This window comes from Cryptotermes secundus, unplaced genomic scaffold, assembly GCF_002891405.2.
Source record: "Cryptotermes secundus unplaced genomic scaffold, Csec_1.0 scaffold221, whole genome shotgun sequence".
Lineage (NCBI taxonomy): Eukaryota > Metazoa > Arthropoda > Insecta > Blattodea > Kalotermitidae > Cryptotermes > Cryptotermes secundus.
Genome location: NW_019722428.1, coordinates 535,263 through 556,739, shown reverse-complemented (window position 1 = coordinate 556,739; position 21,477 = coordinate 535,263). Strand labels below are relative to the sequence as shown.

The 21,477-nt window shown below is 45.0% G+C and overlaps 1 protein-coding gene across 1 annotated transcript in view; it reads left to right on the top strand.

The window, feature by feature from the left end:
* The window catches only part of LOC111861320 (LIM/homeobox protein Lhx9), a 174,879-nt gene that overhangs the window by 55,112 nt on the left and 98,290 nt on the right, over window positions 1–21,477 (top strand). The window contains exon 2 of the mRNA XM_023845780.1: window positions 13,635–13,987. Coding sequence (XP_023701548.1) covers window positions 13,635–13,983 — 349 coding nt within the window. The 3' untranslated portion in view covers window positions 13,984–13,987. The remainder of the gene's footprint in view (window positions 1–13,634; window positions 13,988–21,477) is intronic.

Below are 21,477 nucleotides of genomic sequence, written 5' to 3'. Positions count from 1 at the left end.
CGCTTTCGGTTGCCGATTTTCAGGAACTCATTATGGGTGAGATATGTGTGGTTACTTTTGTCAGTGAACTCGCTGGGAACTTAGTTACCTGTTGTAACAACACTTAGCTGGGTACACTATCATTCGGCTTGGAACCATCCATCTGACACTGCTTCCGCCTCTTGAGAAGCAGCGCTGATGAGCATTTATGAGAACTTGAAATTACTAGGAACATGACCCAGATCTAAAGGTTTGTACTGTTAGTTCCTCGGAACTCTACCCGCGGTAGAGGGGTCATACCAGCTCTCGCGGAGCTGGGGGAGCAGTCTTGTCAGCTTACGTCAGCGTGGGTACTACCAGTTCGGAATGTAGCGTCTTGGATTGTCGTCAGTTGTATAGTAAGTTGTATTGCTTGTTAGCTGTTCTCCGTAGGCAATGTTTTCCGCTCGGGGAGTAGCTCTGAACGTCACCACAGCAAGCGTACAGCTTCGCGTGCTCCACAACAGCGTTTACCTTTCCGCGCGGTTAAAGTTACGAGGCACTGACTATAGCTGATTAGGATGATTTGTTAGTAAGTCTTCATATTCAGGAGACGGCCGCTTGATTCTGTCCCATGAAGCCGGCACTGTAGGCCGCACCATAGCTCAAGCGGTTAGTCGCTGGCTTCCCACCGCGGCGGCTCGGGTTCGATCCTGGGACTGGTCAAGTGGGATTTGTGGTTGACATAGTGGCCCTGGGGCAGGTTTTCTCCGAGTACTTCGGTTTCCCCTGCAATCTTCATTCCACCATAATCACCCGGTGCAGGTACACTAGGCCAATCAGTGGCAGCCGTGCCGAGTGGACCCAGCTGGACTCCACCCCCCCACTAACGAATTAAAAAGAAAAGGTCTGTTGTAGTTTATCGGTGCCAGCTGTCTGTAAAATGCGACGCTGTGGACGCCCGGTGCGAGCCACACTTTTACAGCCCCACCGTTACTAACCCTTGTCTATGCACCACTTTGCTGTATTACCGTCGCTTTACTGCACCTCCCCCCGCCGCTCAACTTGGCCAATTGAGCGGATGACCCGCTGTGCCGGTTTCGTGGCCATGTTCAGTTGTACCGTTACCTCCTGTTTAGAGCATTCGTTTCATGGACCTGACTTCGATCCCGCCTACGTCCCCCACTCAGGCGATTAACTGATCTGTTTTTGTTCGGTAGTAACTCACGGCCTGTAATCCGAAAAAGGAATAAAGAGAAGGGAATCTTATGAGAGTTTAATATCCGAAATGTACCTGATAGTCGGCAGTAAGCTACGGGCTGGACGACCGAGGGGTCGGAGTTTCAAGTCCCGGTGGGCGTAAGAATTTTCACTTCTCCACGTTGTCCAGACACTCTGGTGTCCACCCACCCTCCTATCCAATTGATACCGGTGGCTCTTTCCCCGGGGGTAAAGTGGCTGGGGCGTGAAGCTAATCACTCACCTCCAAATAGTGCCTTGGTCAAGAAAATTTGGATGTTTACGTCCACTCCACCATACACCTTCATGTCCTAGTGCTTAATTAGTTAAGCACAGGGACAGCTTTTACCTGGAGATATTACTGAACAGAGGAACGGATGGGAAGATCGTGTAGATGGACGGACGGTGCACTTCATGGTAAATCTAGACATAAAGCGGGAAACAAGAGGATGAGATAGGGGACCCACGAAAGAGGATTGTGAGGCTAGTACACCTGTTAACTTCTGATCCATGCAGATATAGCAGGCTCCCGATTATCCGGGGTGGCTGGGAAAGCAATACGTAATTTGTGAACTCGGCTTTACGGTACACGGCGATTTGGTGGAGACATGAATGTGTTATCTGACAAGCATATGTGCCGTTTCTACGCTTTAAAAAAAAAAATAGAAACCCTTCTCGAGTTTTCAGGTACATATTCAAACGCGAAATTAAACTCCCTTCATTCTGTACTTGTTCCTTTTTAAGAAGTAATATCACATGATTTATATCTTTTGACATTGGACACATCAGTCAGTTTTCTTAACATTACCTCCGTATAATTCGCCCTTGGTTAATCAGGAGTTTACTGTAATTGAGAGCCGGTCTCAGTAATCAGTAATAAGTAATAATCAGTAATCAGGAGTTTACTGTAATTGAGAGCCGGTCACAATAATCACGCGGTCTTAGGCATGAACTGTCTTCGCTTGCTCGGAGGCTGGGATCGTTGTTTCGAATCCCACTCAGGTCATGAATGTGTGTTGATTTTTTACTGTCGTTCCCAAATATTTGAATTTTGCCACATTTTCGAAGGAATGATTATCCATGTTTATGTTATTGTGACATGACACGGGAATAGCGGAGCGAGAGTGGATGTTCGTTGCTAGCCAACAACTCGGTAAACAGGTTCCCGCTGAAATGAAGACGCACGCAACAATAGAAGAACCGCCGTTTCTATGCAGCGGTGAGGTAAATGTTTCTATAACGATAGAGGAATTATTAGGAAATGGTGTTTTCTCTTGGGGCCGCTCCGAGATTATATAACAAAAATAACTGTGTTCTAATAAAAGACGGACCCGTCCTCTAGTCAGAGAGGGCGCCCCACAATAACAAGACCTTAACAGTCAAGCAGTAATAAATAGCTGGTCATAAGCCCCAGATTGGGCTCGACACCAAGACTGAATGACTGACTGACTGACCGACCATCAGTCGCAATGTGGCTTTGACTTTGAGTCTTTTGGGTAGATAGTCGAAGATGGTTAAGATGAGATGGCAACGAGATAGTTGGCGGTTGCAGCAGAGAACCGGAAGGTGATGGAAGACTCGAGTGTGTTCACTCAAGAATTTAAAGTACGGCACTGAAGAGAAATCTTTATGTGTGCTGCAGTACAGTGTTATTCGGAGTGTGTGATTCAGTTAGACTCTTAGAAAGTTTATGTGTTAAAATCCGTTGCCAGGAAACGGTAGTGGAGACTGTATTAGACTGAGGACACTAGTGTTTGCAGCACTGAACTGTAAATTGCGGAGATTAGCGGTAGCTCTGTAGTTACCTGTAGTTCCGAGTGGTGAGTACAAAGCGTCAATGAATCCAGTCATTCAATCTAAACACTATCTAATAGTCACCCCCTACACGTGACAATATGATTAGTTACATATGCCGTTGGTGTCGGGTCAACACATACTCAGTTGTCTTTACGTTTGCTCTTATATCTGCCGTTTTATGAGGTAGCGTTGTTGGTTGAGGCACTATGCTACAAGCCGGAAGGTCGCGGGTTCTTATCCCGATGCGGTCATAGGATTTTTTTTTTCAATTTACCTAATCCTTAGAGCCGCAGTATTGCCCTGGGGTCGACTCAGCCTCTAACAGAAATGAGTGAGTACCAGGAAACTTCCTGGGGGGTAAAGGGCAGCCGGCGAGTAAGGCTGACAACCTTACCGCCATCTGTGAACCGATTGTCTAAAGAAGATGTGGGAGCCTCGACCTCGCACAACCCTATGGGCTTTTACGGTCTGTTACAGGGGTAACTTAACTTTACTTCACTTTACTTTACTTATCTTATGTCTGCCTCCTTCGTAGCGTCCAATAAATGTGTGTGTTTTTTTTTATTTTGGTATTTATATTTTCACACAGTAAATTAATATCAGCCGGTCACGGTAGCCGAGCGGTCTGAGGNTTCTGTGTTTGTGTACAGGTAGAGGCCCTGCGACGAGCTGATCACCCGCCCAAGGAGTCCTACCGAATGTGTAAGATCTAGAAAAACCGAAGTGAACGGAGAAGTTCATGGAGGTAGGCCTAGGCCCACTGGGGCTGTAGTGCCAAGGGAAAAAAATTAACATCATCAGCGCAGGCTAGACACTGATGTGCCCCATTCAATTCTAATATCTCTAATCTCCCCGTTCCCAGGTCTTTCAATTTTCCGCTTTCCAAAAATAATTCGATTGCTGTCCTCCATTGGTGTGTCATTATAACTAGAGAATTAACAGATGCTTCCAAGGTTATTATATCTGAGACATCAGATGGATCTGACAGGGTGTTCATGACTGATGAACCGGATGTAGAAGGAAATAGTCTTGGCCAAGGTTCAAACGCGAGACCTCTAGAATATGAAGCGAAAACGCTTACCACTACTTCATATTATTCTGTGAAAAACACTTGCAGGGCAGTCCAGTGCAGCTGTTTGTTTGGCAAACACGAGCCCAGCACATCTCATTAGCTTTGTGAGGACTTGTGATTCAATCAAATAGTTAAGAAGAAGAAACCACAGCCACCTGTCTCGTGATCTATGGCTGGCCTCGCTTCTGTGCCATCCGCCCCCATTCTGCCTGACTCGCCTGCCTCGCCTCGACAAAGAGCGCTTCCAGCCTGGCGCACAGTAACGACTGTGGGGTCGAGCACTTAATTAAGTGATCGATAATTATGTTAGGAACAAGATGGAATATATTTTATTTTAAAAAAGGAGAAGACTTTTGTTTTTATTGGTAAAACGTATTAACTACCCTTCTTTTTTTATTTTTCATTACTGAAAGGTCACTGTTTGGGCCATCCAATTTAGCAAAGAAAATTCCATCTGCTTTTAATTTACAGCACGTATAAAAGAACCGCGTCGCTGTTTATATGGACGCAATTAGTTGGAGGGCGCTAGTTGCAGGGGAGTGCGGTGTCTGCAGGAAAACATGGCCGACACGACTAAATTGATTAATCAATCTGGCTACAGCTCCACGAATGGTTAAGAATTGTGGATTATTACAAAATATGATTGGACGGAGTGCGAAATATTTTTCCTCAGCCCGTTCACCGTGCTTCTTGCCTTGGTGTCCTCTCATTGCGTTTGTATTTATAGCTGATCGCATCAACTGGAAGTAGAAATATTTCCCTGTGTCTCATTAAACATTCACCAAATCTAAACCTTCTTTCAATTAAAAGTCTTAAGGAAAAGGGTTATACCTCCACGCCACGACATTTTTATGGCAAATTTGATAGAATTAAGTTCGAGATTATGCGTGCTTCTCTGTCAAGGTGTGGCTGTCCACCGAGGGCTCTGTCAGAAATGAGGCAAAACAGCAGAATATTCAGTGTATGTTTACAGACGGAATGAAACACGTCTGTTGCCCGGTATCACGCGCCCCCACGGAGATGTTGCAGCGCTTGCTTCACCTGCACTGCCCTACGTTGCTCTGTCCGCTAGCAGAGCCGGTTATACACGCTTGGGCGACCGCTGTGGCATGCGAACCCCGGCCCCACAGTATTGTGCGGGTCAGGACACTGAAGAGAAACAAGACAACGATAATTTTGATAAAGAAGTAAAATGGATGGCGTATGAGCAGAAAAGGGAGATGCAGTAGGAAGAGAAACAAAGGAAGATTAAGAGAATAATAAGTGTGAAAGATAAAGAAGATGGACGATAATAAGAATAAGAAGGAAAAGGAGAGAGAAACGGGCAACGTTGAAGAGGAGAGGAAGGGTGTGGGAGGGGTGGCCTCTGGATCTGCTACGCACAGCAGTTTCTAAACTTTATTTTATTGAGAAAAACCAAGATACTGGTAACATTATGGGTTTTTGTCTGATTATTTATGTGGTTCACAGATATGAAAAATGTCAGATTCGTTGTAATACGTGTAATACGTATTTGCTGTGTTTCGTCTGTCACATTGTCCCTTTCTAATGAAGAGTAAAAGCAGTCCAAACGAGGGTGGACGCTCAACACAGCCTTACCTATGCACACTTATTTTTCGCTTCATCTTTTCATGTGGCAGCTTTTCCAGTGCACTCGTCCCAGTCCATGGAGACTTCAATCTGTTTGGAAGTGTGGCAGTTCAGATTCCGTCTGCTTCCATCACGAATGGTTTCTTTGCTCTGACAAGAACTACGAACTAGTAACAACTCGCGGTACAACGTGGACGTTCTAGTTATGACGGACGGAGACTTAATAGTGTCATACTCAATCACTACTCGTGGTTCGGACTTTTTTATTAGCAAGCTAAGTACTGAGGATTCTGACCTCTATTTATGCATGCCATTTCAGAACTGCAATCCCTCTATTGTGACCCATTGCTACCACATCTTCATTTTCCACTTAGCATTCACGACTCGTCGGGGACTGTCTTTCCTATTGTCTTATTTCTAGCAAGTGTGTGCCACGTTCTAGAAGTCTGTTGAGTTCCAGACTAGTGTAATGACTATCTGTGATCTGTTTTTCACTTTCAAAGTAATGGGTCGAAAACTTTAAAAAAGTACCTGGAAACTGATGTCCCAGTATCTGCCTTGCTTCCAGAATTCTCGGTCGTTCAAAGTGTAAACTCCGTCGGTACAGAGCTTCAGTATGTACGAACTTGTAGTGGGACGTATGATTTCGCTGCTGGTCACCTGGCAGACGATTTTCTTATGAATACAGTCTAAGGCATGAAATTTCTTCACTCGCTCGGAAGCCGGGATCGTGAGTTCGAATCCCACACAAGGCATGGATATTTGGTGTGTGTATTCGTTTATTTTTGTGTTAGTCTTGTCCCGTCTTTAGATAGAGGCCTTGCGACTAGCTGATCACTCGTCCAATGAGTCCTACCGTCTGTAAAACTGAGAAATGCTCCGAAGTGGGAGCAAGAAGAGAGAAAAAAATACGCCTGTACGCCGAACACTGAGATCGTGGGTTCAAATCCCATTCTAGTCATGGATGTCTATGTGCGTTTATTCTGTGTTTATGTTGTTCTCTGTGTTGTTAGTGGCCTTGCGATGGGCTGATCCCCCGTCAAAGGAGTCATACCGACTGTGTATAGGATTTAGAAACTGAAAAAGCGACCAAGGTCAAAACGGCTGTAGACCCATAGAAAGAGTGTGTGTACGCTTCTGCACGCCTTGCTTTTATTATTACTGCGTCTGGGTAGAGGCGTATAAGATTATCGAATGAAACGCATTACAGATTTAGTTTAGCTACTGCCTTAACACTTTGAGAATATCGTTCAATTTTAGATATCGTGTCCGAATGCCCTTTCATCTCGTTCCGTGTGTCTTGAAAGCTCTCAGTGACTCTAATGCTTCCCATTGGCTAGATCTGGCGCTCGGCTTGCTGGGAAGTGAGGTCTTAAACTTCCAGCCGGGGTAGCTCAGTCATGCAGCGACGGGTTGTGGGCTGCACAGCCGGAGTTCTATTCTCGATAGGGGCAAGATATTTTTGTCTCCTCTGCAGCGTCCAGACCGGCTCATCTGTCATGTGGGTACCGGGGACTGACTCCTTCCCTTAGGGTAAAACGAGCAGGACGTGAAACTGATCAGTCACCTCCGTCTGGTGCCGAGGTCAAGAACAGTGGAGCTACGTATATCTCCACTCCCACATACGTCTCTATGGCGTGGTGCTTAATTAATTAATTAATGACATGGGAAAATTTACATTGTTAGTAGCCCGTTTTACTTATTTGGAAAAAAATAAAAGTAGGCTTATGCGGTCACCATGCTGTCAGCGTGTATGTGTATCTCCCCTTATCAACTTCTGAATGGCTGAACCATCTTTATGACACTTGGTATGCATGTCATGGCACCTGAGCCCATCTAAACGGCGTACTTCATAAATCCCTCCAACCAATCCTTGACTCTGTAAGTGTATCCCTCCTATCGTTTGTAGGCAACGGCTCGATACAAATGTTACTGCTGCAAAGAATTTTTTTCTCCTTAGCACTACAGCCCCAGTGGGCCTAGGCCTACCTCCATGCACTCCGTTCACTTCGGTTTTTCTAGATCTTACACATACGGTAGGACTCCTTTGGCGGGTGATCAGCTCGTCGCAAGGCCTCTACCTGTAGACAAACACAGAAAAACGCACACAAACATCCATGCCTCTAGTGGGATTCGAACGCACGATCCCGATTTCCAAGCGAGCGAAGACAGTACATGCCTTAGACCGCTCGGCTACCGTGACCGGCTGCTGCGAAGAATACACACCCAATAATAGAATTACTTTTGTAAGCGTAGTTCTCTATGCGGTCCGTGTCGTATCAAAGGAACGTAGACGATTAGTTCTTCCAAGAACTTCTTGTTAATGAGTAATACAATACAAAATTGTTTAAAAGTAGACTTCTTGAGAAATAATAGCAAGCATTGTTTCTATTATGATGGCACTAGATTTCTTTTACTAACTGACAAGTGGGACGCAAGATTCTAGATTCTTAATAATGCAACAGTAGGACTACAACAATTGGAAAGCTGTCCTTTCTGCGTGATCCGTGCCGAGATGTTATAAGCAAGAGACAGACTCAGTTGACAGTTCTGTACAGGAGTTTGTGAAGAGAGAACTTGAGCCGGAGGCAGAGGAGTAGCCATTGTTAGAGCCGCTACCAAGAAATGTTTAGCAACAGACTGAGAACAGTAGACTGTGTGCTCTAGTGAAGAGTGTAGTGTGGCAATAGCGATTCTGTTATAGTTATTTGTAGTTACGACCTGTAAGTGGTCAATAAATATATGCACCAATCCAAACCCCGTCTAGAGTTACTCATGCGCGTGACAGTACTTTCAGAGCACATTATCAGGAAAAGCATTAGGACGGGATGATCCCAAAATTCGTGTCAAAAGTCAGAAGGTATCGAGAGCTCTGTTGACCAAGTAAGGAGCCTGCATTATCGGCACTGTTTCAGTTCGCAGCACAATACGAAACAATGGCCGAGTTGGCGAATAATATGACGTCATTTCGGCGGGCGAACAAGCTCTTCACACTTGATCCACAAATTAATACCGTTGCTTTGTGTACCCATCCATTGTGTTGCGTAACAATGGGCTTGTAGCGTGAACAATTTCCCTGCGGACTTTCCCAATATAAAACTCTTCGATTTATTATTATAACCTTTAATTATGTTTGTTAGTATTATTATTAGAATCCATCAGCCGTGGAATATATAGCAACCATACAGCTAATTAAATCAGCTACCAATTATTCTGTAGCCATGTTTCACTTTGATGCCCTTCGCATTGTACGGTTTGAAGCGCTGCAGGGTCGGGGGGGGGGTATTTTGAAAATATGCTTAAACATAGACGAGGTTGATTGACGTTTGTAATGTGGGAATCGGCACAGAAAACAGAATATTAATAAATATTCAACTTGTGCTTTGAATGTATTTATTTCTGTGGTTCTTATATAGGTCCACAGCAACGAACAACGCTCGACCGATCAGTCTCTTTCGGCCATTGTTTTGATAGTGTCATATTGTAGTCGCCATGAAATCTGAGGATAAAAGAAGTGTCATACTGTAGTCGCCATGAAATCTGGGGATAGAAGAAGTGTCATATTATAGTCGCCATGAAATCTGGGGATAGAAGAAGTGTCATATTGTAGTCGCCATGAAATCTGAGGACAGAAGAAGTGTCATATTGTAGTCGCCATGAAATCTGGGGATAGAGGAAGTGTCATATTGTAATCGCCATGAAATCTGAGGATAGAAGAAATTTTGGCTCTGTAACTAATTGAGCAGGGAACCGGGATAGCGTAGCCGGTATAGCGACTAGCTACGGGCTGGAAAACCGAGGGTTCGGAGTTCGAGTCCTGGTAGGGTCAAGAAATTTTCTCTTCTCTACTTCGTCCAGAGGCACTATGCTACAAGCCGGAAGATCGCGGGTTCAAGTCCCGATGAGGTCATGGAATTTTTTTCAATTGACCTAGTCCTTCCGGCCGCACTATGACCCTGGGGTCGACTCAGCCTCTAACAGAAATTAGTACCAGGAATTAATTAAATAATTTTCCTGGGGACAACCTGACAACCTTACCGCCATCTTTGAGCCTATTGTCACAACCCTATGGGCCTTCGCGGCCTCTTGCAGGGATAACTATACTTTTTTTACTTTTACGTCGTCCAGAACGGTTCTTGGGTCCACCCAAACTTATATCAAATGGGTGGCAGGGGCTCCTTTCCCGGGGGTAAAGCAGCCGCACTCACCTCCAGTTAATGCCGAGGTGAAGAAAACGTGGATCTATACATCCACTCCCCCATACGCCTTCATGACGTAGTGCTTAATTAGTTAAGAACAGGGATAACTTGTTTAACGGTACTTGGATTTGTTCCGTAATCCGACACCAGTGCTCTAATTAATTTATATTCGCTTATTGTGACGGCGAGATCGAACCCAGGCCACTTGGAGTACCATATTACAACTACTCACCGCGGAGGAGATTGATTCTTCGTGACCGTTTTATTTCTCGCAACGCAAACCTACATCTTGCATGGCTCACACGAAAATAAATGTAGGTTAACGTAATGAAAATTAAAATGGTCACAGTAGCGTCCAGACCGGGTCTGGGACCCACATAGCCTCCTGTACAGTAGGTATCGGCAGCTCTTTCCCCCGGGGGTGAAGCGGGCGGGGCGTAAGAACTTACTGCTCACCTTCATTTAGTGATGAAGACAAGAATGTTGAGGTTATACCTCCATTCCCCTATACGTCTTCATAGCGCGGTGCTTAATTAATTAAGAGCGGGAACGTTACTTTCAGGCAGACTCACGGCCCCTATCCATTTATGCATACCATTGACGCGTGTGTGAAGAAGTGTCTTTGGTCGCAGCTCAGGCGCTGAATAAGTCACCATGAAAACATTGGGACGCATGTGGTTTGGGTCGAACCCTGTAATCCGGTTACTCGTGTTGACTGTGTCATGCCTCTGGACGCTAGGCATAAATGCGAGACTAATATTGAAATGACCTAACAACAAGAATTTCCGAGAAGAACTGATCGCCTGCGTTCCTTTGATACGAGACGGACCGCATAAGAAACGGCTCATCCAAATATTCTTCGTTGTCGCGGGAACGTCTTTACTGAGCTGTTACCTAGCAACTATTAAGGGACAGATAACCTCACAGACATGCGTCCAACAGTTCTTCTATTGTTTCATGTATTCGTTGCCACGGGAACATATTTCCCGAGACGTTGCCTAGCAACGAAAGGAGAGATAGCTTTACTGAGCCTTTATCTAGTAACGAGTACACATACAGACACGAAGACAGATGAGAGGATTTTGTGAAGTACGCCGATGACAATGGACTCAGGTGTCATGATATAGATATATGCCAGGTTTCATAGAGACAGGTTTAGCTGCTCAAAAGTTAATTTTTTTTTTGGAGGGGGGATTCACTGACACACAGACAGCATCGAGGTCGCATAAAGTTACTTTTATTTTAGCCTATGTTCCTTATTTTGTAAATATAAGGAAAGTAGGCTAAAAGCGGCCTCCGAAGTCTAGGGGTAACCTTCCCACCTCATGACTCAAGGTACGCGGGTTCAAACCCGGCGGAGGTCGTGGAAATTTTAAGGGCTGAAAAATTCAGGGAACAAGTCCTCCGGGATGGACTTTAAGCCGTGGGTCCCGTGACGTAGATTTACGGCACGTAAAAGATCCTCATGTCTTTAGGAGACCTCTGAGCAAAATTTCCCTCCCGAGTAGTTTCCAATGCCTCTGATAGATGGGGAAATATTAGGTACCGACGGCCGACTTCGTCGGCTGAACGGGGCTAATAGCACGCACCAGTATCGGTAGGGTATGGCGACAGTATACATTAAAGGGGGACGCACAATGGACCAATAACTGGTCTAAGTGCATGGGGAAACCCACCCCCTCTAATAATAATAATAATAATAATAAAGTAGGCTAAAATTGGATGTCATTGTTTGGTTTGGATATGACTGACTAAGGATAGAGTCCAATGATGAGATGAGGCCTGTGACTTACTGAAAACAGCCACAAACTCTTCCTCAATATCCTGTACCATCGATTCTATTCTGGAGCTGTAAATTTCCCCAGACTGTAAACTTTGGATACCCCTGGGGTAGCGTGTGTGAGAACAGCATCTGGTTTCTCATTACTATATGTTAAACAGGAGTACCCGCTGTGTTGGGTTTCACTGGAGTGACTCGTTCCGTCTTTACTGGACAAAGCAACTGATTTTCAGCCTGGCTTGATAAGCATCTTGCTTCATAACGTCAGTAACTGACGGAGATGGACTGGCTTGTCTTCGTCAGTAGCAGTCGGCCAGCCTTTGTGTCCACCTTTGCTGTGCTTCTCTGCTCATTCTACAGCGAAACGAGAGCCGGATAATGTACGGTGGCGTTGTTCCTGTGCTTAAGCAACAAGGACTGGAGGAACGCGTAAATCGCTGCGTATTCCAGACTCTGACATTGAATGTGAGTGGTTAGATTCACACTCTGGCCCATTTACCCCCTTCTCCGGGAGAAAGGAACACTGTATACTGTCCTGTTTTTTTTATTGCTAGTGGGGTGGGACTAAGTCCCTTGTACTGCGGCCACTTCTGGCCTATTGTGGCAGCTCCAGATGATAGGTGAGGGTGATTGGGAAGCAATTGGTGGAATGAATATTGGCAAGGGAAGCCGAAGTACTCGGAGAAAACCTGCCCCAGCGCCACTTTGTCCACCACAAATGCCACTTGACCAGACCCGGAATCGAACCCGGGCCACCGCGTTGGGAATCCAGCGGCTAACCGCTTGAGCTATAGCGCGGCCCTATGCTGTCCTTACATCTCCGTTAAGACTGTAGCCAATCAGCAGATCGTAGCCTGTGTCAAGAAATCAACGGCAGGAGTTTGCTGGGCATGGTAAGTCGTTTCCTTCTTTCTTTCCAGACAGACAATTCGACAGTAAAGTAAGTAAGTAAAGGTATCCCTGTAACACACCGTGGTGTCCCATAAGGTTGTGAGATGTTGAGGCTCCCACATTTTCTAGACACTCGGCTCACAGATTGCGGTGAGTTTGTCAGCCTTACGCGCCGGCAGCCCTTTACCGCCAGAAAGATTTCTGGTATTCATTTCTGTTAGATGCTGAGTCGACCCCAGGGCCATAATGCGGCTGGAAGGATTAGGTAAATTGAAAAAAAAATCCACCTCGTCGGGATTCGAACCAGCGATCTTCCGGCGTGTAGCATAGTGCCTCGACTAACTACGCTACCGTGTGTCCAACTCGACAGTAGTTCCCTTAAAATGGGCTAAGACCACTTCCAAATCCATTAATTTCGTCATTCCTAAGCATTCTATTGTAAATAACTATAAATTAAAGCTTCGCTAAATAAGCAATAAATGAAACAGTCGTTAAACAGTTGACAACCCTATTACACTAGTCGAGAGATTTCCTCCAGTTGTGAGTCTGTATCGTCATTACAGAAGCTCGCTATTAGTCCATTTCAGTTCACACCTTCACAGGTGATTTCCCTGAACTAGCAGAAGCCAGTCCTGAGCAACTTATCGCATTACATGTCTTCACGGCGTATTTATCTACGAAAACGAACAAACTCCGTGGTTTCAGTCCGCAAGCGAACTAAACCGACCGAGAGACGGCCGCTTCTCGACGAAGTTAGTCCCAACTTTAGCGGATAGAGGGTGTCGCGTGGTCAGCGCAACGAATCCCCACGGCCGTTAATTTCGGTGTTCTAGACCGGAGCCGTTATTTCCTTGAAAGAGCTCCTCAATTACCCTCACGAGGCTGAGTGGACCCCGTTTCAGACCCACTACCGTATTTATCTAAGATAATTTTAATGTTATCCTTTTGTCTACATCCATAAATTCCAAGTATCCACGCATCCTTGAGAACAGAATTTCATTTCCGATATAACTGCTGTTCCTAGACAAAAAAAAAAAGGCTATATGAGTGTGGTAAGTGCAAGTTATGTTCGTTCCTGTTGGTGTGTAATGCGTTTGCGCTGTTGCAGGATGTTCGGAATATCTGGAGCGTGCTCAGCTTGCGGGCAGACGATTCCCGCGAGCGAGTTCGTGATGAGGGCCGGCAGCGGGACAGGTCAGGCGGCCGCCCACGGAGGAGGGCCTCAGCAACAACCCGGCGGTCACCAAGTATTCCACCTCAAGTGTTTCACGTGTTCCAAATGCGGGGCACAGCTCGTTCCAGGCGACCGCTACTACCTCCTTGCAGGCAGCTTGATCTGCGAGCAGGACTGGCACAAGCTGCTCAAGGGTTCCGGCGTCGCGGGGGGCACAGCCACGAACACAGGAACCGGCGTGCGCAAGGGGAAGGTGGGTCGGCCCCGGCGGAGCAGGGACTAGATGGGTGAGTGGTACACATCACGTCTTGCAGTAACCTCAAACAGATGTTGTCTTCAGGTATGGAAGGAAAAGAGACACAATAGACCTCCTGGTAATGGCTGTAGGCGATCGGAGAAAAGTTCGACATCCACTCAACCAAAGCACACCGTTCTTAACAATGTATCTTTCCGCGCCATCTGGCGAAAATAGGTAGGAAGCACCACCATAGTGCAGCACAGATGCCATCTGGAAGGTATTCACATACGCCATCTGAGGGAATGTCTGAGAAACACGGGGAACTGTAATTTGAATGCATCTTGCATATGTGTCGTTGGATTCATATGTAAGTTAATTGGAAGCAGTGAGTTTAAGATAACGTTGGGCGTAGAACAGAGAATAAAAGGTCTCTATTTTATGGACCAGGCAACGAAAATTATGACCAACTGGTAACACCAACACGAAACTGTGGAACGAAAGACTTTAAGAGCAGTTGTCAGAAGGAATGTGTTAATGATGAAATGACTGACAAGTGGAATATATCTGGATCTCTGAAAATGTAAGAGAAATATACTGGCTCCGTTGTATCAACTGCAGAGGTTAAGTACAGGAAGCCGAACGATGTTGCGTAAGATCAAGTGAAAATAATATTCGATCTTCTTAGAAAAAGAAGCCGTGAATCAGCACCCGTGTACAACTCCGTCGCATTGCCGCTGATGTCGGTACAGGCCTACATAGGCATAACCTTTGTAGGAATATGAAAATGATTTCGCCCATTAGGCCTATTGGTTTTATTGATTGACATCTAAACGTTTTGCATATGTCTGTCAGTTTCTAACAAGGGCCATGTTTGTGATCAGGTTTGATATACCGTATTTACGCATGTATAGGCCGCAGCACAATTTTCAGACAGAAATTATAGAAAAAATAATTTTCTTGGAATATTATTTCAGGAGTAGAACACCTGTATTACTAATTATAAATATATATTTTTTTAAATGAAGTGTGATTTCGAATATAAGCCGCACCCCAGTTTTCCTCTTGAATTTTTGGCAAAAAATGTGCGGCCTATACATGCGTAAATACGGTATTCTATCGAGTAATAGGCCATAACTGAAGTTTGTGACTAGGCGTGATATCCAAATTGTCAACTTTATGAAGATGTGTAGGAAGAGAACTATAAGAAGTAAAGTTGTCCTTGTGCTTAACTACTTAAGCACCACGTCATGAAGGCATGTAGAGGAGTAGATATATACATCCACTTATTCTTTTCTTCGGCACTAGTTGGAGATGAATGGTTAGCTTCACGATCCGGCCGCTTTACCCCTAGGGAAAGAGCCCCAGGTACCCATTCGATAGGAGACTGGGTGGGCCCCAGAACCGGTCTGGACGACGCAGAGAACAGAAAAATCTCGCCTCTACCAGGACTTGAACTGCGACCTCTCGGACGTCCAGCTCGTAACCAGGCGCTATACCGACTGCGCTGTCCCAGTTGTGTCCTGTACATGTTAAAGTTTATGACCAGGACAAATACCCAATCATTTGTAGGATGTTGTCAGTAAAGGATGAAAGGATATCAAAATGTTTGTCAGCTGTTGTGTCTCACCCCCCATTAGCATTGTCGCTGAGCGGCCGGCCACTGTAACGTTGCCTGTAATTGGAAGCTAAGTGGTACAAATGAAGGTCTGACGGAACAGCAAGCCCATATTCATTTCACGCTTCGGAATAACGCGCTGTCGTGTGTTTCTGTCAGTCATATTCTTCGGTGTCAGTAGCTTTCTGACAACCCTTCGGAGCGCGGAGAGACAGAGAGAGAGAGAGGTAGGTAGAACATATAGCAGAAGAGCAGATGAAAGTGAAAAGACGTGGGAGAAGTTAGAGACGCCTTATTGCGGCGGGGGGCAATCGATTTGTTAGAAGGTTCCCAGGCTTCACCCGTTCGCCCTTCTGATAACAGTAGAGTGAAAGTGAATGCGTTAGAATTCTAAGACACAGTGGGCTGGTCGCGGAATTTTGATTTTCTGAATTAATGTCGAATTGGAAATTGAAATAATATTTAGAAATTGAGTTCCTGCTTCGCAGGAAACACTGCACAGCCAGTTGCTTAAGGGGGCACTTGTTATTGCTGAGAACCACATGGAACACATAACCTCACTTTGTGGGCAAAATATGGTTGGTTTAGCGTTGATTTTATTACCTTTTTAACTCGTTTAGTTTTAATAATTTTCAAGTGTATTTTCTATTATTGTTCTGCTTTTATGTTAGCGTCCATTTGTCTATAATCCGTCTAAATTGCAACACTTTTTATTTTACACTTCAATACACTCTCTAACAGTACATGTTTCGGCCTCAAACGGCCATCTTCAGTTTTTTTTACAGCTATTCAATTAAGATTGTGTCGAAATTGTGTCGAAACTGCTACACTGTTTCACTGTTTCAATTCATTCTAAAAAACCACTCGCTGTAGTCTTCTTTTTAATTAAAATAATATAAAATTATTTTATAATTTGTTACTTATTGTTTTGCTTCACTCAGGGTGTCGTCATTTCCTTCCGTAAAATATAAGATGTTTTCCTTGGCAGCTTTAAGTTGTTTGTGTGGATTACAGATTTTTAACAGTAAAGCGTGCAATTGCCCTGAGTACAGAAATAGCTGTGCTTTGAAGGGTTAACGCACAACTGACTTGAGGCGTTTCTTGGGAGACAAAAAGTAAAGGCATTGCTCAGCTTCGCGTGTCTTGCGTTTTCCGGATCCATTCTCTGCAATTGGTATGGCTCATTGACCTTCATGATCTGTTCCACGTCTTCAGTTATTTGACTGCATATAGCCAGAAATTGTTTTTCCTTGTAGCTTATTTTGTTAATATTCGCTATACCGGATAAATATTCCAAATAAAATTGATATATTATTACGATGTATAATTTCTGTCACATAGAGTATTTTCTGAGACGGGATAGCGTAGTCAGCATAGCGACTGGCTACTGGTTGGACAACCGAGGGGTCCGAGCTCGAGTCCCGGTAGGGCCAAGAATTTTCTCTTCGCCAAATCGTCCAGACCGGCTCTAGGGCTTACCCAAACTTCTGTCCAATGGGTACCGTGGCTGTAGTGAGGTGTGAAGCTGACAACTCACCTCAATCTAGTGCCGAGGTCAAGAAAATGTGGATCTACACATCCACTCCACCATACGCCTTCATGGCGTAGTGATTACTTTTTAAGCACAGGGACAACTTATTTTATGCCTTGACAGTTTTGGTGACAACTGACGAAGCTTGACGTCGCATAAAAAAAAGGTTATACTGGGCCGCTAAGAACCAAAGTTAAAAAAAATCAACAATTTTGATGAGAATATCTTGCTCTGATATATGACACCTTGTAGTCTGGTAGAAGTTTACCGACCTGTAAGAGGGATATACAGCCTCCATCTTCAGTATGGAATGGTTTTCTTATGACTGCCGTTAGCGCCACAAATATCTCAATTTTAAGAAAGACTGGTGAGACTAAATTTCATATAAATCCATTCAGTAAGATGAAACTTGCGAAAGGACAGACCCAACTTCCCGTAATATTCAGCAAACAGGACCCACCTCGAGATGGGCCCAAACTCTGTGCTTTCGTATGTTACTAGCATGAAAATGGACGTGCAGAAAGTGGCGAAGCACTAGAATATCTTGCATACTGACAGTTGGCATGGTCGTTAATTGCTACTAATTACTGTCACCGCGGAGATAAGTTACTTTTCTTTGGACTTTGAACGTATGTGAACAGTTTGGTGGTATTTGTCATGGTTGGCAGGACTGCCTCTACGGGACAGATGGAACTGAGGCCTTTATGGTCCAGTAGACCTACATGAAAGTGTAAATAATGAACCAAATTAACACTCTCTGCTTTCTAAACCGATGCGACGAAATTATAATATTTTCATCTTCATTCTTCTGATCTGCTCACACATCACAACTGGAGTGAGGCAAGGTAAATTTGTCCCTGTGCTTAATTGATTGAGCAACACGCTATGAAAACGGATTAGGGACTGTAGGTATAGCTCCACCTGTTCTTAACCTCGGTACTAGATAGAGGTGAATTGTCTTGTGTAGGACGTTAGGTAGGCAGACCCCAGAGCCGGTTTGGACACTATGGAGAAGAGGACATCTGTCCCTGCCGTAGATCGAAATCCGATTCCTCGTGAACCTGTCTTCATACGAGTATATCTGAGTGATCTGGTTGTTGTCGGATCGTCATACACACTCGTAATTTGTTTTTCAGGCAATGGACATTGTCCAAATAAAATCCTTACTGATGAAGAATCACTTTATCTAGTGAGAGTTTCATTTAACCTGAAGACGGGAAGACAAAACCATCCTCCAAAACGTCGTGTATATTTTTCATGCAGACGGTGAACAAAGGAAAACATTTACGTAGCGGTGACAATTGAAGTTGTAAGTGGATTAATAAGCCAAACTTTCTTGCTCTGTGACCAGCGAAGCGCAGACTCAGACGTAGCCGCAAACTACCTAACAACCGAGGACATGAAGACGTCGAGAGCCCCGTCATGAAGCAAAACGTGTGGTTGTTAAGAATGAATTAAAGAACACAAATTAGGGGCAACAGATAGACGCTGCAGATGCAGTGGCCTCCTCTGGACGAGAAGGAGACGGTTGTGTCTGCACGTGTCGTAAGGCTGGGGTTGAAGCGGAAGAAGTTTTCAGAAACCCAAAGATGAGAATGATGAACTATTTAATATTTCTGGCCCAGTCATCTGATCCGATCATGTGGACGATGGTGCAAGATTTCGAATCAGGCTAGATAACTTACTTTCCCTTGGAATTACTGAGTTTTCGCACTTTGTCTATCGTCCGGTATTCTAGACGCTAGAAAACATACTGTTTCGGGAACTGGATCTGTTTCCGTCCTCAAGGGGGGGAGGGAGAGGCACCTACTGCTGGGCCCCTTAGAAGGAGATAACCTCAATCGCTGGAAACCTCAGTAATTCTGAGGTTTATACACGTACACCACCGACAGAACCCTTTAGAATCGACTTGTCCTGTATTTCCTGTTCATGAAGAATTCTGGGGAAGGCTTTTCACATAAAACAGTCAAGAAAACTGAGTAATTGCGATACCTAGAACGTTGCTGGTTACGTCAGGGAAGATGATAAGTAGGTTGGATAAAAAGTAGTGGCAACGCCTCTGTACTTCTGAAATGACTTTATTACCTGAGGTAAACACACTTACATTCCTTCAATATAATTGCCCCCCATGTGTACCACCTTCTGCCAAATTTGTGGAAGGGGTCGTACACCATCAGCGCGTCCCCTTCTGTTGATGTCCAGCAGTGACCGCCCTATAGCACGAATAATCTCCTCTCTTGTGTTGTAACGTGTCCCTCGCAGTGGTTCTTTCATTTTGGCAAAGAGATCATAATCGCACGGACTCATATCGGATGAGTACGGCTGATGTTGCAGTATCTCCCATCGCCAGCGGCGATCAAGGAGATCCTTGACAGCGTCAGCAGTATGAGCCCTTGCATTGTCATGAAGGATGATGGGGTTCGTTGCCAACAAGTGTCGTCGCTTTCTCCTGAGTGCTGGACGAAGACGATTATGCAGGAAATTGCAGCAGTAGGCAGCATTTACTGTCTGTCGTTGAGGTACAGTGTGGTGCAGTATCACTCCATCAGTGTCATATGTCACAAAGAATATTGCCTTCACATTACTCTGTGCAGGGCGCACTTTCTTTGGACGAGGAGAGCCAGGATGCTTCCATTCATTTGATTGTTGCTTCAAGTGCGGTTCATATGAGCTAGCCCAAGTTTCGTCCAGAGTGACGATCCTTCCAAGGAAGTCGTCACGTTCCCTCTGGTACCGGTCCAACAAGTCCTGTGCAATTGCATAACGTTGCCATTGTTGCACCTCGGACATTGTATGGGGTACTCAACGCGCTGCAATCTTGCGGTATCCAAGAATATCGTGCAAAATGTGGAGCACGGTTTTGTGATATACGCCTACCTCGGCAGCTAACTCCCGTACAGCTCATCAACGAACGACATCCAGCAAAGAAGCAAGAAGCTGAATTGTGTGGTTGTCAACATGGGGTCGTCCTGAACGACGGGTGTCCTGAATGGCATCCCTCCCTTCTCAGAACAATTTCTCCCATCGTGCCACTGTGCGATATGGCAAAGCAGCATCACCACATGCTTTTCGCAGTCCCAGATAACAGTTTTGTGCACTACGACCTCGTGCAACTTCAATTTTTATAGAGGAGCGTTGTTCTTATTTCGTAAACACGTTCTTAGGGCGCTTGAACTGAGTTCCTGCACTTGACGATGCACAGTGGAACTCAATGAAACACAACCAGAGCCACTCACGGCACTACTTCAACTGAACTTCTGCTATGAGCTACAGACGGCGCTAGTGCCACCTGACGCACATCTTTCATGTTACAGCAGTGTTGTCACTACTTTTTGTCCACACTTGTATATTGTTTTTTTACTTCTGTAAGATTTTCACCCCGTCGCAACAGCAGCTCTGAACGGGCTCCGTTCGTGGCATGTTGACAAGACATCGGGGTCACATGAAAGTGGATTGCATGGCGAAGTGGAGGGACTGCAAATTTGTCTTAACACTAAGTTTACAACAAGGCCATGCCAAGCTATGCCTCAGGCGGTTAGTCAACGGCTTCTCACAGGGGAGACCTTGGTTCAATCCCAGGGCAATGCATGTTGGGGTTTCTTGCGAACAGATTTTCAATGAGGCAGACCTTTCTCCGAATCTTTCGGATCTGCCCTGCCTATTGTCACTCCAGCTCTGCTCCATTCTATCATACGAGGGCGGGTACAGTACGTCAATTTTTGAGGCCTAAATGTCAAGGGAATTGGTCTCACCCCACCTCCAAGAATAAAAGAGAAATTTAGAATAGAAAGCTTTCTTTCAGGCGTTAAGAGAAATGAAAGGGCCCACTTTGTAAGTGTTTAAAAGGACCTATGCACTGTTACAACAGTAATTAATCTAGCTGAGGGAAATGTTGCATTCGAGAGTAAAGTTCGGAAGTTCATGAAGCAAATACAACTTTCTGGGATAAATGAATGAAGACAGAGTTTGAACCGGTAATGAAGGAACAGTGTGTTATGTTTTAAAATATCAGTCACCTTTATATTAGCTTCACAGTGCCAAATAATTTGATTCGGAAGTTGTCTGGGAGGGTTAGTAAATGAATTGTTAAACTACAGAAAATGAAATATTTTTTTTTTTTATAATACTGAGTTGTACTCCAGACATTGGCCGTCAAGAGCAGGTGTCTGGAATTGTTCGGATTGTCAGCGTTCATGAAGCAGGAACAAAGGTAAAAGAAAATTTTCCGCAATTTATATCTGTAGACATCAGAGGGACCGGTCACGGTAGCCGAGCGGTCTAAGGCATGCACTGTCTTCGCTCGCTCGGAAGCCGAGATCGTGGATTCGAATCCCACTCAGGGCATGGATGTTTGTGTGCGTTTTTCTGTGTTTGTCTACAGGTAGAGGCCTTG